Source organism: Dermochelys coriacea, chromosome 7 (assembly GCF_009764565.3).
Source record: "Dermochelys coriacea isolate rDerCor1 chromosome 7, rDerCor1.pri.v4, whole genome shotgun sequence".
In the NCBI taxonomy this organism is placed as follows: domain Eukaryota; kingdom Metazoa; phylum Chordata; order Testudines; family Dermochelyidae; genus Dermochelys; species Dermochelys coriacea.
The window spans coordinates 57,675,360-57,691,704 of record NC_050074.1 but is presented as its reverse complement, the minus strand read 5'-3'; the positions used below and the strand labels follow the sequence as shown (position 1 = coordinate 57,691,704).

The 16,345-nt window shown below is 43.1% G+C and overlaps 1 protein-coding gene and 1 long non-coding RNA gene across 13 annotated transcripts in view; one reads left to right on the top strand and one right to left on the bottom strand.

The window, feature by feature from the left end:
* The window catches only part of ZFAND4 (zinc finger AN1-type containing 4), a 39,605-nt gene that overhangs the window by 5,526 nt on the left and 17,734 nt on the right, over positions 1-16,345 (top strand). For 10 of the 12 annotated variants that reach the window (XR_006282789.1, XM_043519089.1, XM_038409480.2 and 7 more), the window contains exons 3-5: positions 5,895-5,970; positions 6,074-6,141; positions 11,184-11,370. Coding sequence is in view for 11 of the 12 variants with exons in the window: in XM_043519089.1 (XP_043375024.1) it covers positions 5,895-5,970; positions 6,074-6,141; positions 11,184-11,370 (331 nt within the window). In the remaining variant the exon portion in view is untranslated. Of the gene's footprint in view, positions 1-3,859; positions 4,035-5,894; positions 5,971-6,073; positions 6,142-11,183; positions 11,371-16,345 lie in introns of those variants that run through there. The other 2 variants (XM_038409484.2, XM_043519092.1) reach the window with 2 other exon arrangements.
* LOC119858565 overlaps positions 2,682-16,345 on the bottom strand; it is a 58,052-nt gene continuing 44,388 nt past the window's right edge. Inside the window, exons 2-3 of the long non-coding RNA XR_006282790.1 lie at positions 12,641-12,748; positions 2,682-3,326 (exon numbers count right to left, since the gene is read on the bottom strand). This is a non-coding gene — a long non-coding RNA (uncharacterized LOC119858565). The remainder of the gene's footprint in view (positions 3,327-12,640; positions 12,749-16,345) is intronic.

The window sequence follows — 16,345 nt, the reverse complement described above, 5'->3', positions numbered from 1 at the left end:
AAAGCAAAGATTGCTTTGCCAACTCAACATCTTCAGTCAGGGACAGTAAATGTTAAAAAGTCAATTAACATTCTACAAGGACTTCTTCCAGCAGATAGTCCTACCTGGAGGAGGGTTTTGCAAATACGTGTTGAAAGTTCCAGTTGTATAGATTGACCTTCGGAGTACTGTATTTAGTGCTGTAACTAAATAAACCTGTTTCCTGATCCACATGTTGTGGGGTGGAGGAGATGTTTCTGGCATATTAAAGCAGGTATGCTAAGGAAACCTGGAAGATGTAGTGAGGCAGAAGGGGATTGGACTTCAGGGGCTGTATCTGACAGGCTGGCTCCAAGAGGGGAGAAAATGATAGTGTGCTGTATAGAAATATAAATTATGCCCTCTGCTTTTGAGGGCAGAGAGGCAGGGAGAGGACCTGGATTGCTCCCCTGGCTCTTGCAGAGCAGGTTGTCATTTGAAGCGGCAGTAGATGTTTGGAGAAAGGCAAAACCTGAATTTGCTATCACCCCCTCCCCTGAGCTCCAGTTGGCCAGCTGAGCTGATGCAATCTTGAGACATAGCTGAGCCCTACTTGTTCAGTACTGATTAGAACTGCCCAGTAGTAGGGCCACATGCTTCATAGGAGGAGGGGGCTCTGAGTGATCCTCATGATCATTGTCAGTTTTATATTCTGAGTTTGTGTGCAGATTTGTCTCATAGAAGATAAACTACAATCCTGCAAAAGGACACCCAATTCAGCTTTGCTTGTATATGAACCTACAGAAATGGATACTACTTTATTTGCATTTTAAATGTAGGATTTATAGGAAACAGCATAAAAATGAGTCTGTGCATCCGTTATTGCAAACAGTAAAATTATTTTCTTTTCAGCATTCCCCCCCCCCCCCCCAAAAAAAAGTATTGTCATCTTAAGAAGAATGAAACATATTTCTGACTGTGTAGGAGTCAAGTTAGATCATTTGTTGCAAAAGAACATTTTGTAACACATGATCGATCAGTTTATCAAAGTAATTGGAAATCACTTCCTGAAGGCAGACAAAACCATGGCAAATTCAGACAATAAAGACTGTGTAATCAGAAATGTTGAGTTGAAAACTGTTTTATTGCAGAAGGACTCACTGGTTTTTGCCAACTTGTTTTTGTTTGCTTTTGCTCATGCTGCAGACTTTAAATATGACCAATTATTATTAAATAGCCAGCTGAAGAAAAGGCATTTGTTGCTCTATCATGTGAACTTGTCTCCTTCACAGGTGACTTTGACAGATTTCAAATGGGCACAGCGCTAATGTCATTTCGTGCCTTTTTTTTTCTGGCTGACATACAAATCTGTTGGCAGCTTCTAATGCTGAAGGGATAAAAGTGACCACTCCCATAACCTGATGGGGTCATTACTTGTAGTTCATAGTTTATTTTTAAAAAAAATTGACAGTTGCTCCAAAATGTGAGCTCTGCTTCAGAACTGTGCACTAGGCCCTATAGCAACAGCAAACATACCAACTGGCTCTTTTGTGCCCTGTTCATGTCCTGTTGTGTTCTCAACTATTGCTAGGTGTGTTGACTGCAGTGCTATGATATTAAGAGCTTGATTCTATTCTCATATGTGCATCAAACATAATTGTTGACTAAATTCCAATTTGAGGGCCAAAGCCTTTCCTCAGATACACTTGTGCAGCCTCAGTGTGCAAGAGTTGTAAATCTATGGGCCAAATTCTGCCCTCTCAGTCTATCTTGGTGATGCAGAAATCAGAGAAGTCAGCTTGACTTTCAGTTTGCTGGGTGAGTTTACAGGGATGGTAGCTAGAAAAATCCATATTGTCGATATCCAGTTATTGAGATGTCATTTTATCACTTTTTTGTGAATAACTGCTCACAAAAGTGTGACATCTCTGCTCAACCCAGTTTTACTAGTATTTGTGTTTTACCATGATCTGTCATTACTGTTCCAAACCATTCTGCTGTATCATATTTTGCAGCTTATATTTTTCATAATACTAGGCAGATCTTACAAGGCATTTGATTAATGTTGATAACCATTCTTCCTGCTCTTAAACAATGCAGTATTAAAATTACACACACCTGGGCAAGATCACTTTAAAAACTAAGTTATGGAAGTTGTATCTTGCTGCAGTTTATCACAGACGAGCTCTGTGGAGGTGGTGAGTTTGGGATCCTATCATAACTGGATATCATGCATATTTGATGCCAGTTTTATCCTCCTTGGTCACTTACTGTCTCTTTCAATTGACTTAGTGTACTCTAGGTTATCAAGCAAACATTACTAAGAACTCCTATTGTATTACACTGTTCTGTACCCTCACTTTTAAGTATTAGAATATACAAGTAAATAGAGTATTGAGCATATAGACATTAGAATTATCAGGTGTAATTTTGGTGTATTTCGTATCTGTTGTTTTACTGAAACTGCAAAGAAATGGCTCTTACCAATTATAAAATATTTGAGGCTTTTATCACCAAAAAAGCAAAATTTCTCTTCACTGTTACATGCAGGTGTTTGTATTTTTCTGTTATCCTTCATATAAAGGTCAATAGAAACTAGTTATGATCTGCTTCAAATATTTGAAGTGTTAGGATTAAGCAAATTAAGAACAAATGTTATGTAAACTACAACATAATATAAAGTTTTTTGTTTGGTGATATTATTGTAGGCCAAAAATGTAACTTCTCATCCATCAAGATCTACAAAGATTGAGAACGCTTATGTACAGTAACCGTCCGTTATTCCTCTTTATGGTCATAGTGAGTCTTACGCACGTTGTGCCAAAATTTGCCTTCATTTACGAACATGCACACTTATCATGTTCTCATGGCTGAAACTGAGGGCTGAATTTCACTATGAAGCAGGATGATTTAAAATAATCATTTAAAAAAATAATTTTTACTCATTTCCATGCTGCTAGTTCTTTATTTCCTGTTCTGTAGTCTTAAATTGCTAAAGTGAATGTTTTGTAGCTTCCTAATTGCAAGTAGAATTTCAGATTTTACTATTTTTTTCCTATTAAAAAGTTTCACACTTAAAATGTTGCTGTATGCAGACAGAGACTAAGTCCATGGCCTCATTAACAGCCTGATCATCATAAACTCAGACACCAAATTGATAAGCAAATAGACCATGCTGTATTGCTAATCAGTATCACCTTCCTATACAGTATATTGAACTTTCTCAGGTGAAGAAAGCTGTAATGTTTCACCAACCGATAGTCTTCCTTCAGGATTTGCAGTTTGAAGTCCATGGCCCTTGTGTTCCTACGTCTCTTAGATGTTTTTGAAAATTGCACCCATAGGCCTCTGTTTTTGCAAACTTTGGCCTGTGTGCAAAAAAAAAAAAATAGAAACAATAATTGTTAATATATTGAAAGTCTATGTAACATTGCATTGTTAGCACAAAACAAAATGGAATAAGAGATCTTATGCCATAAAGAGAAGAATATTTTATTAAATACAGTTTTAGCCCCTGATGCTGCAAATACTCATGTTCATGCTTAACTTTTAGTGGTCCCACTGACCATGGGACTAAAATTAGCAAGTACCTGCGCAAGTGTTTTCAGGATAAGGGTCTCAACTTTCAGTGTTTTGTGGTTTGCTTATAGCAGTTCTGTAAAATTCAAAAAGACTCTCCCAATAGTAGCATTTTAAAACTGTTTATAATTTATAATGAATTTAAATTATCTAAAGTTGCAGTATCGCATATTTTCAAACAGCCTCAGCCTGATTTTAAATCGGATTTAAATCATTCGATCCTGCCAAGGAGTAATTGCATCTCTCTTTACTCTATCAGTTGTATACAAGAACAGCATCCTCTTCCATATTTCTTCTGTCACAGCACAACTCAATTTTCAGTGTCTTAGAGGATGAAGGGAAGTGTACATACTACAATGTAATTTTAATATTCGGCTATGAAGAGCCATTTGGATAAACATCATAAATTCAGAAGGCCAAGTAACCCTTTCTCAGTGTGTTAATTGTCCTATGAAGGAGTCTTACCAGTGCCAGCAGGAGCGCAAACCATACAATGGGTACGATTTTTACGTTTCCACCTTACTAGGTCACTAAGAAAGGAATATGTATAGGAGCAACAGAGATGCAAAAGCTAAGGATTCTCCATTGCTGTGTTTTGGGAGGTATTTGCGTGCATTAGGGAGTGCTAGCTTTTTGCGTCCAGTGCTATGACCCTTGTACCTCAGCATGAAGGTTAGTGTTTAGACCTCTCCTGCAGGCAGGCAGGCAGTCTGTGATTTCCATATAGTTTTATTCTACTTGCATTATTTGTAGGAAGTTTTTAATGAGGTCTTAAAATGTACAGTACTTTGTGTGGGTCATTTGGACAGAATTGCTTCCACCTGACACTTTGTTAATTTTCAAAGGCCCAGCAGACAGACCAACACCCTAACTGTGATTTGTGCCTTTGACGATCTACCTCTCAGTCTTAAATAACTTGCCGATTAAAAATATTTTTCCTTTCAAACCTGAGTCTGGTTGTGAGTCTACCCAAGAAATCAAGACTAGAAACTGTCACCCTCCTTTTAAGAAGGTATAAAGGGTCATTACTGAGCTCTGCACAGTTTGCTTTAAATGAGTGGCAACCCATAACTGAGTTGTCCATATGCATGGAGAGAAAACAAAGTTAGCCAGAAAGTGAAACACCTGACTTCCTGTAATTTCCAGTGCAAAATACAGACCTCATTTACACTGCTACTCTTCAGCATTTCAACCCTATTTCCTTCTAATAATGTGCTGTCATGTCAAATTTGTTCTAAAATGTTGGTGTGGTTTAATAACAAGCTTTACCAGACATAAGACTAGTAAAGTGTTTCTGTAGTTTAAAAAACAGACCTTTGAGTGTTTGCTGTGCAAATTTTGCACAGCTGTGGATACTGCAGCTGAATCTGAAAGTTCAGATTTTACAGACACAGAAGTAAAAATACTGCAAACTGATGAAGCCTGGTCTAACTAGGGCTGCCATGGATGGGCAATCTTTATCTAAAACACCAAAGTGTAGCCATTGGCCATTATCTAAAGTAAGGGATGATCTGACAGACCAGTTTTTTGTATTCCCAACTGGTCAGAGCCAGAAGCCTTATTCTACTTGCTGCTGAGGCTCAAAGGCCTTGTCTACACTGGTGGCAGCATGAAGATACATGCTGCTCCATACAGCAGTGAAGGGCAGGCTGTGTCCACACTGTGGCGTGTCGCTATATAAGGCAGTGAAAGGCTCTGGCAGGCGGGAGGCGGTTGGGAAAGCGTTGAGCAGCAGGGACTCCACTGCTTTTTCCTGCTGCTGGAGCATTTCACTATGGTGGCAGGGAGGCAGCAGGACACTACATTGCTAAAAGTGTAGATGTGGGAGACACTGTGCTTGGGTGTATAGAAAGCCATGTAGTGTGTATACACTAGGGTTCTGGCATGTCTGTACTCACTTAAGCAATACCTTACTGGCTACACTGCTACTTACAACTTTGCTAGCTGGGCATTCACTGTCTATATGCTACACACTGCTATAAGTATAGATCTACCCAAAGCATGTACACAAGTTTCGGGGGGTAGGAACTGGATGACTGAAATACCACAGAAGCAGTGTTGAGGAGCAGAATTTGGGAAGCTCTGGAGTAAGGCCACATTTGCTCTAGCTTAAGCCATGCTAGTATGGGTGTGCTTTCCTGAGTTGCAGTACACCTCAACTTGCAGTGTAGACAAACCCTAACTATGGGTGGTAGCTCTTTAGTCTACATTGTAGCCTTTTGCAATGTATTTAAATGCGTGGATAATGTTTGGCAAGTGGTGTGGCTGGAAAACTCAACCATTTTTTAGTCTCTCTGAAGAAGATTCTACAGTGATGTTATACTAATTGACTGACTTTTAATGTTGTCTTTTTGAAGGTATTCCTGTCTCTCAGCAGCACTTAATTTGGAATAATGTGGAGTTGGAGGATGACTATTGCTTGAATGATTACAAGTGGGTATAAGATAAAACTAAAACAAACTGTTCCAAATATAACTATTACTCTTGGAAACTGAGAGTACTACAAAACTTCACCTTTTTTGTTGACTATTCGCAGCATTTCAGAAGGTTGCACTTTGAAGCTGGTACTGGCTATGCGAGGTGGGCCTATTAACACTAGAAGAGGTAGGTACAAGGTTGTTTGTGTCGGTTTCATGTGAAGAATCAAGACAGTCTAATAAAGACTCTTGCACAAATACTCGTAACTCTAGACCATTGTACTTTAGCCAAGCTTTTTGGCTGAATGCACTTTGATTGTAAAGGAATTGGAAGATCTTTGAGGAATATGTAAGGGTCTGTTCACCCATCTTTCATTTGTCATATTTTTGTGGTTTTAAGAACCATTAGCCTAAAGGAAACCCTTGATGTGAAGTTGGATTAGATGTTGAAAAGTGAATATTTCTGTAAAACTATTGACTTGGCTGCCTTACATATCTTGAACTGCATGTCTTACAGTATAAATTTAATGATACAATAAAGTACTAATCTATAAATTTAATTAGAAATGTTGGAATAGATATGCGGGATGGTGTGATTTCCAAAGGAGACTTATGGAGTTGGATGCCCATTGAAATCCCCAAATTCCTAATTAACATTGAAAAAAATCTCAGCTAGCATGGTTAAGTTACCATTCTGTTGGAATGTCTAAATTCTGCATGTCCTAATTGTGTAACGTGAAATGTGAAAATACATTATGCGTTGGTAAAGGGACACATCTTAAAAATCATGCTTGCCTAAAAATGTATTTCTGGTGTTGTGTATAACACTAAGATTATTATTAGTAAAGTTATTAGAACATAATTACCGTATATAATTGTTCATAAGTTTAATTTTTTTAGTAAAAAAGGGAAGCACCAGAGAAGGGGGTCGTCTTATGAATGGGTATAGAGTGGGAGAGGTGGGACACAGCCCTTCCCCACAACAGAGGGAGCGAGGAGAGGCAGCTCAGCCAGCAGAGCCAGAAGGGAAGAGGCAGGGCCAGTCTCTCTCCATTTCTGGCCACGCTGCTCTCCGCCCAGCCTTTGAAGCAGCTGCATCTCCGGGTTGGCAGGCTGCAGCCATGCCACTTGGCCCCGGCCCCCAGAGCAGGCTGTGGCCACACCGCCCGGCCCGCTGGTGCATGCTGCGGCTGTGCCACCCGGTCCAGCACGCTGGACCAGGCTGCGGCCGCACTGCCCAGCCCGCCGGAGCAGCTCCAGCCAGACCAGAGACATCCTCCCCGGCTCTCCCCAGATAAGGTGGGAAGGGATGGGATGGGGAGAATGTGGGGGTCCTGAGCTAGGCGTGGGGTCATGTGGGGGGTGGTCACTGGGGTTACTCCCCTGGCCTGCAGTTTCTCTCCCCCCTGCCCCCCTCAAAAAAAATTTCCCCACCAGTTGCTGTCCCGGCCTGTCAGGGTAAGCAGCTGGCGCACCGGGACGCTTTGTTTACTTAGGTTTACCTCCGTGCCTGCGGACGCTCGAGGTAAACCATTTCGACCTGCCAGCGGCTTATCCTGATGGCCTGGGAGTCAAAGTTCGCTGACCCTTGAATTATAGGGTCGGTTATGAATTGGTCATAAAAATTTTCCATTTTTATTTCTTGCCCATCTTGGGGCAAGGGGTCAGCTTACAAACAAACCAGCTTATGATTGAGTATATATGGACTTTAACTTTTTTCATTTAGCACCCTTGTATATAGTCTGTTGAACTTGGGACATGGGTGCTATGTGTTACTAACTCATTTTATAAAACTGGCTATACTTCAAGTCGGTATTCCTTTTTTTTTTTTAAAAAAACGGGGCGGGGGGACAGGATGGGACAAGAAGAGTAGTATCATGAATCCAGAGCTATTTGGTGTGTAGAGATTATGGGAGTCTTTGCTTCAATACATGTCATTGTGCTTTGAGATCACATTAGCTTCCCTATGAAGAGGTTTGTTTTTTCTTTCCTTCCAAATTAGTCAGAGCCCTGAGATTTGATTGTTTCTATTATCTTCATTGCTTACTTCAGTGGCAGTTCTTCCTCAGCCTGACATAAGTTAACCCTTTTGTTTTATTATCCACTTTTTCAGGCTGAGTTACATTGCGCAGAACTCTAGAGGAGTCATCGTAATAAGGTCCATCCTTGGCTAATGATCTGAAGTTCTGTAGTGCATCCCTAGTCACGAAGGAAGAGTAGGGCAGTAATTCTGGCAACACATGCCAGCTTCTGCATTTCACATGACCCAACACATCATCTGTTTGCATGTAAACTATTCTTAATTTTTAATAGTCTAGTGAAAAGGGAAGCAAAAAGGAGGATATAAAGTTTAATTGGTGAAAATGGAGAATGGGTTTTGAAGAGGGCAGCAAAGTGGAGCTACCGATTTCAAATAGTTTCATGAATGGACTGCACTTTGAATGCTGATGAAAATACGTGCACAGGACTGCTTCTATACTGATTCTGAACTAGAAGTGTGATGGATTGATTCAGAGGTCTGCACCACCATGTTGTGTGACAGACAGCTGACAAAGTTACTGTACTTAGTGATGGACTTTGCGGGGACTTGTTATGTCATTCAGTCATTCAATTTTTTGAAAATTTACCAGAGACCTCAACATTTTTACCACGGACATGTTGCTGATTCATGGACTGATTAGTTTTTGCTTTTTAATTTTCAAACTTTTTGAACCCAACATAGTTGGACAACGCAATTTTTAGGTGACTCTTATCCAACGAAATGACAGCTGGGTGGGAAAACAGTTCATGCTTGCAAAGCATATATTACTAGGACACCCAGATCTTTTTGCAAACGCCCCCTTCAGCAATATTCTGAAATAGCTTTGAGGTTGAAGAGCAATGTAGTTTGAGCATGAGAATTAATTCACCAAACATCCTCCTATGCCTTCAGAATCTCTATGCCCCTTGAATAACAGCTATAAAACTGCAGCAGTGGTTACCTAAGCATGTTATTCTGACGCCTGTTTTGCTTATTACTACATACAGATGGGGCAGCAGCCTCGCCTGGGATAGGTAAAGCATTGTACTGTGATAAAACCCACAGAGGCATGAAAGCTGAAAGTGAGGAAATCCCTTTGCTATTTTCACTTGTAAAGCACGCTGTAGAAGAGAACTTCTACACGTACTGTAGGGGATTCACATCTAATCAGGCTTATATGAGTTCAACTTTCAAAGGCAATTAAAAATAATCTGCCTGACACTTAGAGCTTTCATATAATGAAACCTCAATTGCAATATCACTGTAAGTACAATCTAACATGCATAACTGTAAAAATGCCTTGTTTTACAAAACTCTGCTCTAGTCTTTTCACTGAGTGCTTGTAAGTTGAGTTATTTTCATAGAATTACATTAGTCTTTATTTCCAAAGGTGTTCCTTGCTCTAATCATACTCTGGTGAAGCTGAAGGTAGAATGGTTCCCGTCCTTCTAAATAAACTGTAAAGCAGTTTGTTGTATACATCAGTCACTTCACAGGCTTCTACTAGGATTCCCCCAAAACTAATCTTTGCCAGAAAGAATATTCGGCTCAATATACTTAACACAGTGAGCTCTGCTGGGATTATTTTCTCTAATTCAGACTCGAGTAATGAAATCTAACCTCACTCTTCCTCATTTGAGAATGGGAAAATTTAATCAAGGTTTAAAATACAAAAGTGGGTCTAACTTCATTGGTCTTTGTATCTCCTCTGCTCACTTTCAAATGAGAATTAAATATTTTAGGAAAAAAGAACAGGAGTACTTGTGGCACCTTAGAGACTAACAAATTTATTTGAGCATAAGCTTTCGTGAGCTACAGCTCACTTCATCGGATGCTCATGAAAGCTTATGCTCAAATAAATTTGTTAGTCTTTAAGGTGCCACAAGTACTCCTGTTCTTTTTGTGAATACAGACTAACACGGCTGCTACTCTGAAATATTTTAGGGGGAACTTTATATTTAAGGTTTTCCTATCAGTCTCTCTAGGTAGTGGTGCTAGTTAATTTATTTTACTTATAAATCTAGTTAGTAGAATTCTCCACCCTTAACCATCTAACTTTGTTTCTTCGGATGTCCAAGGATGGGATAGAAAGACAGAAGTCCCCTCTGTGTGTGGTCTGCCTTTCCCTTTTGTGTCCTGCTCCATATCTATGCATGTACTGCAGTGCTGGGGAAGAGGTGTGCTTTCTGTCCTAAGACACCAGTGTGTACGGGACTTCTCTCTTCTGCTGTTGTAGGCAGATAGGGAGAGGAAAGATCTGATGCCAGATCTTCAATAACTATGCAGGATCCCATGGTCTGCTCATTTATCTCATTCCATCCTTTCCCATATGTGGAACTCTGCTTGCAGCTTGTGATGTGGGGATCTGCTTCAATAAGAGGAGTCAACAAAGGGAGAGGGCTAGTAATGGAAAGGGGAGGAGAACCAAACAGATGAATAGGGGATAATAACAAATGCCTTCATTTTTAGGCTGTGCTTTGTACCATTCCAGTCAACTGTTTCTGGCACCAAGCTTTAAAAATAACCCTACCTCTAAGCTGTCCCCAAATACACACAATGATGTGGTCAAAGCATTCATGCCATAGCTTTCCTAAATGTTGTAGCAGGTGCTACTGGACTTCTTGTGACTATAATTCCCTTTAAAAAGATAAGTGAGTGAGGCATTGAGTGACTGCAAAGTGTCTGTGGTGTGGATTTTAATGTCTTTGACAGGAGGAATGGAGGTGCTTGTGAAGCTGGGTGATAAAACCCTGTCTCAGATAGCTAGAGGTTCATAGCTGTCATTTAGACTGGTGAAGTCAGGGAGGCTCCATTGGCTCCTCTGGGCTAACTGCCAGCAGTCACTGAAGTCCCCTGAGATATAAACATAGCAGGGAGAGGTGTGGGAATTTGAGCCAGGTACTAGAGTGCTTCAGACTCTTGAATGCACTCCCATGAATGACTTGGAATCACAGGGATTTCAAACTACATCTATGCAGGTGTTTTATGTTTGAGTGCTGGCTGAAAAAACTAATTTTAGGTTCAACACTTCAAGTTGTGCAGATTACTGTTTTCTTCCTGAAGACTGTTCCATCAGTGACATTTTCAGACCATCACTGTAGATTTCTTTAAACACGGTATGCAGGTTGAGGTATTCTGCCTCAGCCTCTTGGAGGGATTAGACTTCAAAGTTGAAATAGACTGTTTTTCATTCTGTTTTCTCCTTATAGTTCCTGTGGAAGATCCTGTTAGGGAAATGGCTGAATACATGGACCCCAGTCGAGATGAGGTCTGGGAGAAGGGGCCATCCAACAAACAAGTTACCTTCTTGGTGTACCGGGAAGGAGATCAGTTGAATTTCTTCCGTGTTGTAGACAGGGGGGATGGCACTTTAACACCATTATCTGAATCTTTAAGGTAAAAAGCGGGTTTTGATTTCGATGTCTGGTTTCAGAGGGGGGGAAAGCTATACAACTTTTCAGCTGTTATTCCTTAACTTGTGTCCAAAGAATATTTAGACTGTCACAAGCATTACTATTACTGATCAGATCTGCAGATGACATAAAGCTGGGGGGCGGGGCACTTTGGAGGATAGAGCTAAAATTCAAAGGGTTCTTGATAAACTGGAGAACTGAGCTGTAGACAAATTTAAAATTAAACAAAGGCAAGGTGCTACACTTCGGGAATTAAAACTAAATGCACAAACACTGAATGGAGGATAACTGGCTTGGCAGCAGCACTGCTGAGAAGAATCTGGGAGTTGTGGTGGATCACATGAGTCAGCAGTGCGATGCTGTGGCAAAAAAAGCAAATGCAGTTTTGGGATTCATTAACGGTGGCATAGCTTGGAAGTCACAGGAGGTGATAGTATAGCTCTACTTGGCACTGGTTAGGCTTCAGCTGGAGTACTGTGTCCAGTTTTGATCACCAGTGTATAGAAAGGATGCAGAGAAACTGGAAAGGGTCCAGAGGCGAGCAACAAAGATGATCAAAGGGATGGAATGCAAGCCATGTGAGCAAAGATTGAAGGAACTGGGTATGTTTAGTTTGGAAAAGAGGAGACTAAGGGGGGACACGATAGCAGTCTTCAGATATTTGAAAGGCTGCCATTAAAAGATGGAGAAAGGTTGTGTTCTGTTGCCACAGAGGGCAGGACTAGAGGCAGTGGGTTCAAACTACAGCACAGCAGATATAGGTTGAATCTCAGGAAAAGCTTCCTAAGAACAGTAGGACAATGGAACAGACTGCCTAGGGAGGTCGTTGAAGCTCCTTCACTGGAGGTTTTCGAAAGGATGTTGGATAGCTGTCTGTCTTGGATTGTTTAGACATGATGAAGCCTGCATCTTGGCTAGACTGATGACCCTTGTGGTCCCTTCTAACTCCACGGTTTTACGATTAGTATTTAAATATATAAAATATAAGTGTTTAAGTTGGATGTCCTAACTAAGCAGAAAGACTGCAGAGGATGTAAGTAATGCTGACTAGTATTCTCTCTTTTTCAATACAAAGTGAAACAAAGCTGACTTGGCCTCCAAGAGCAATCCAGAATTTCCATCTCTGATGAGAGCAAACTTGGAAAAAGATACAAAAGAAATGTTGCTTCAGTACTTTTTGCCCTTCATATAAAGTTGCATGTGTAGTTTTATAAACATTCGCTCCCCTCGCAGCTCAAACTTTTCTTCCTTACCTATCCTGCAGTGAAGTCATAGTCATGTGTAGAAGTCAGATTGGCAGCTGGAGGTGGTAGGATCCTACCCAAGTTTTGCCTTCAATACCCAAGCAGCTGGATTTTTTGCTGAAATGATCAGTATTGAAATAGTACTGTTGACAGCTACAGTGATAGGTTTTGTTTAGATGAACGCTTTTGAGGCATCAGGTCCGTCACAGGTGGCCAGCTGTGATACAACTTAGAGACCATCAGCACCAAAGCTACAAGTCTCTATCACCTTAATTGGAAAATTAACTTTACTAGCTGACATTCAGTAGTAGGCTGCTACCAGTGCAGAAGCCAGCAACTTGAGACATGATGACATGCACTACGCCAGCGTAATACATAATGACAAAATCTTAACTTTTGTTCAAACTTTATAGTATCACAGAATTTAGGAACCTGTTAATAAAACATACTCAATTTTTTTAAAATCTTCTGGTAGCTGAGTTAAAAGTTCAGCTGTCTGCTCTGCTTCCATTTGTGATTGCATGTCAGTTGGCAAAATCAAGGGTGGTTCTTCGAGTGCTTGCTCATCTTCATTCCATTGTAGGTGTGTGTGCTCGCCATGTGCACTGGTGCCAGAAGTTTTTCCTTCAGTGGTATCCGTAGGTGACTGACTCTGGCACCCTCTGGACTGGCGTGCATATGCGCCGGTATAAGGGATGCCACCAGCTCCTCCCTCCCTCAGTTCCTTCCTACCGCCAGTGATGGTGCTTTGGCAAGCTTTCCTAATTTTGTTGTATATAGCTGTTTAAAGTTTTATAGTTAATAGTTTTCTTAGTGTTAAATTAGAAATAGTTAATTAGTCCCGTCCAGGACTCAGCCTAGGGATGGGGCATGCTCCGGTCCCTGGGCTTCAAACCTTGTGACTGTTGCAAAAAAACGATGCCAGTCAATGATTCCCATAGAAGCTGCCTGAAATGTTTAGGGGAAACTCACGTGAGCGACAATTGTTGCATTTGCAAGAGCTTTAGGCCGCGGACCAAAAAGGAACAGAACATTCGTCTCAGAGTGCTCCTTACGGAGTCAGCCCTCACAGTGGCCTCAGAGCCGACGAGATTGGATTCTGCTCCAAGTGCTGTAACCTCAGTGCGGCGTGCACCACCGGCAGCGACTGGCACTGATCCCCATTCCCGGTACTGGCTAAAAAGCAAAGAAAGGCTAGGAGGGGGCTTTCTCCTACATCCTATGAAGGGAAGGAGAGAGTCGGAGGAGAGCAAAGACCCATGCTGGGTAACTCTTCCCCTTTGGATGGTGGCCAGGCTTTGACTCCTGCTGAGCTGTTGAGCCTGCTTCAAGACCTGCCAACCACCCCGAAGGCCTTTCAGGCTGCTAAGGACATACTGTCTCTTCTGGTGTCACCCACGCCGGCTGCTGAGATGCCCTGTTCAAAGAGTAAACCTGCCTTAGGACCTTTCCAGTGGTCTTCATCAGTTGGTTGGCACCACTCTTCGCTGCAGGGGGTGCCCCGTCAGCACTTGCCTGAACAGTGCCACCAGCCCCCGGATGCGGGTCGGCTTACCTCCCAGAGTTCCTGGCATTAGTCCATGGACTCTAGGCAGCGTTCCGCAGGTTCTAGGTATCAGTCACCAGTGGTCTCCCAGCTCATGGCACCATTCCGGAGGGTTGAGACTCCAGTCCTCGGAGCCCCATCGCTGATCACCAGTACGGTTCACCGCGGCACGTCGAGGGTCTCCGACACATCGGTTTTCTCTCTCCCGATTTACAGCGTGGCACTGCTCTCTAAACATGAGGCATCAGTTGCCGGGGTACCGTTGCCAATCCACCAAACGCTGCTGCCGGTGTCGCAATACCGAGATCTATCACCCCTGTATAGGTCCTCAGTGGAGGTCCACGGCCAGAGCTGACGGGATTAGGGTAGGTAGGCGGCCTCTATACTGTCCTGGGCTCCCAGACAAGTCTCTTCCTCTTTGGGCTCTGACAGCAAGGAGGAGACCCTGCTCATAAGCCAAGGCCACACACTGGGGGCATCAGCATTCCCCTCTGAGCCACTAGTGGCAGCATGGCCCTAGGGCCAGTGGCCCGAACCCTGGCATCTATAGAACTCCTGGTGGTTTCCCCACCCATCACAGGGGCGTAGGTCATTCTTGGGGGCATCTGAAAGAGGGTCAGCGACAGTCTCCTGCCCGCCCCCTGACTCTGACACAGAGTCAGAACAGGCTCTCTAGGGCCAGCCCCAGCCAGCTTCAGCCGAGGCTCCCCTAGCAGAAGCGGCAGAGTTGGCAGACCTGCCTCCTCCTCATCTTCGCCCGATCAGGTGATAGTGGGGCCTACCAGGAGCTTTTGAGGAGGGTTGCATCAAATGTGGGGCTGGAAGCTGAGGAACTGGCAGAACCAAGGTGGCATTGCTGGTGAACGAGGGAGTGGTGAAAATTGCTAAGGCCCTGTGGCAGACACCCTGTCCCCCATCTCCAAGTGGGCAGAAAGAAAATACTACATCCCCATTAAGGGGTATGAATATCTTTATACCCACCCTGCCCCAAGCTCATTGGTTGTGTCAGCAGCCCATGAGCGCACTAGACAGGGCCAACTGGGATTGCCACCTAAAAACAAGGAGGCAAAGAGGCTCGATCTCTTCGGTAGAAAAATTTATTCTACATCCAGCCTCCAGCTGAGAGTGGTCAATCATCAGGCCTTACTTGGCCATTATGATTTTAATATTGGGCAGTCCTTGCCCAAGTTTATGGATTCAGTGCCAGAGGAACCCAGGAAGGAATTCATGGCTATTCTCAATGAGGGCAGAGCTGTGGCCAGGGCAGCCCTCCAAGCAGCCTCAGCTGTGGCAGACTCTGCAGCCCGGAACATGGCTTTGGCCATTTCTATGAGGTGGTTGTCCTGTTGCAGTCATCAGGTCTATCAGTGGAGGTTCAACAAGCCATCCAGGACTTCCCATTCGATGGCCTGGCACTGTTTTCGGAACAAACAGAAAGTAAATGACATGGCCTGAAAAATTTTAGGGCTACCTTGTGCTCCCTGGGCCTTCGAATGCTGGGGCCGGTGAGGAAGCAGTTTAAGCCGCAACAGCCCCACAGGTTTGGGAGCCCTTACACAGATTCTTTCTTGTGTACCTCTATTACTAGCTAAATGATAAACATATACCTACATTCTTAAAGGATAGGCCTTTACAGGCAGGCCTGAATAGCTATATCCTAACAGCCAGCATCACCGCACACCCTCTCACCACAGCCTGGGTCTGTCTCAGACTGTTGGGGCACATGGCAGCATGCAGATTCGTTGTCCGACATGCGAGACTCAGGGTGCGTCCCCTTCAAATGTGGCTGGCGTTGGTCCACTCCCCGGCCAGACATCACCTAGACAAATTCATCACAATCCTTCCGCGGGTACTTACCTCTCTGCTGTGGTAGTCCGATCTGACTCTGGTGGTGGAAAATGTACCATTCGCGAGCCTGCAACCCACAGTCTCCCTGATTTCGGATGCGTCTGACCTTGTTTGAGGAACACATCTCGGTACACTGGGATTCAAGGGCTATGGTCTCGAAAGGAGCTTGCGGTGCATATAAATGTTAGGGAGCCATCTGACTGGTTTGCAGAGTCTTCCACCCCCAACTTTCTGGCTGGGTGGTGCAGGGGTTGACAGGCAACACGGCCTCCATGTTCTATGTCAACAGGCAGAGGGAAGCTTGATTGTCAGCTCTGTGC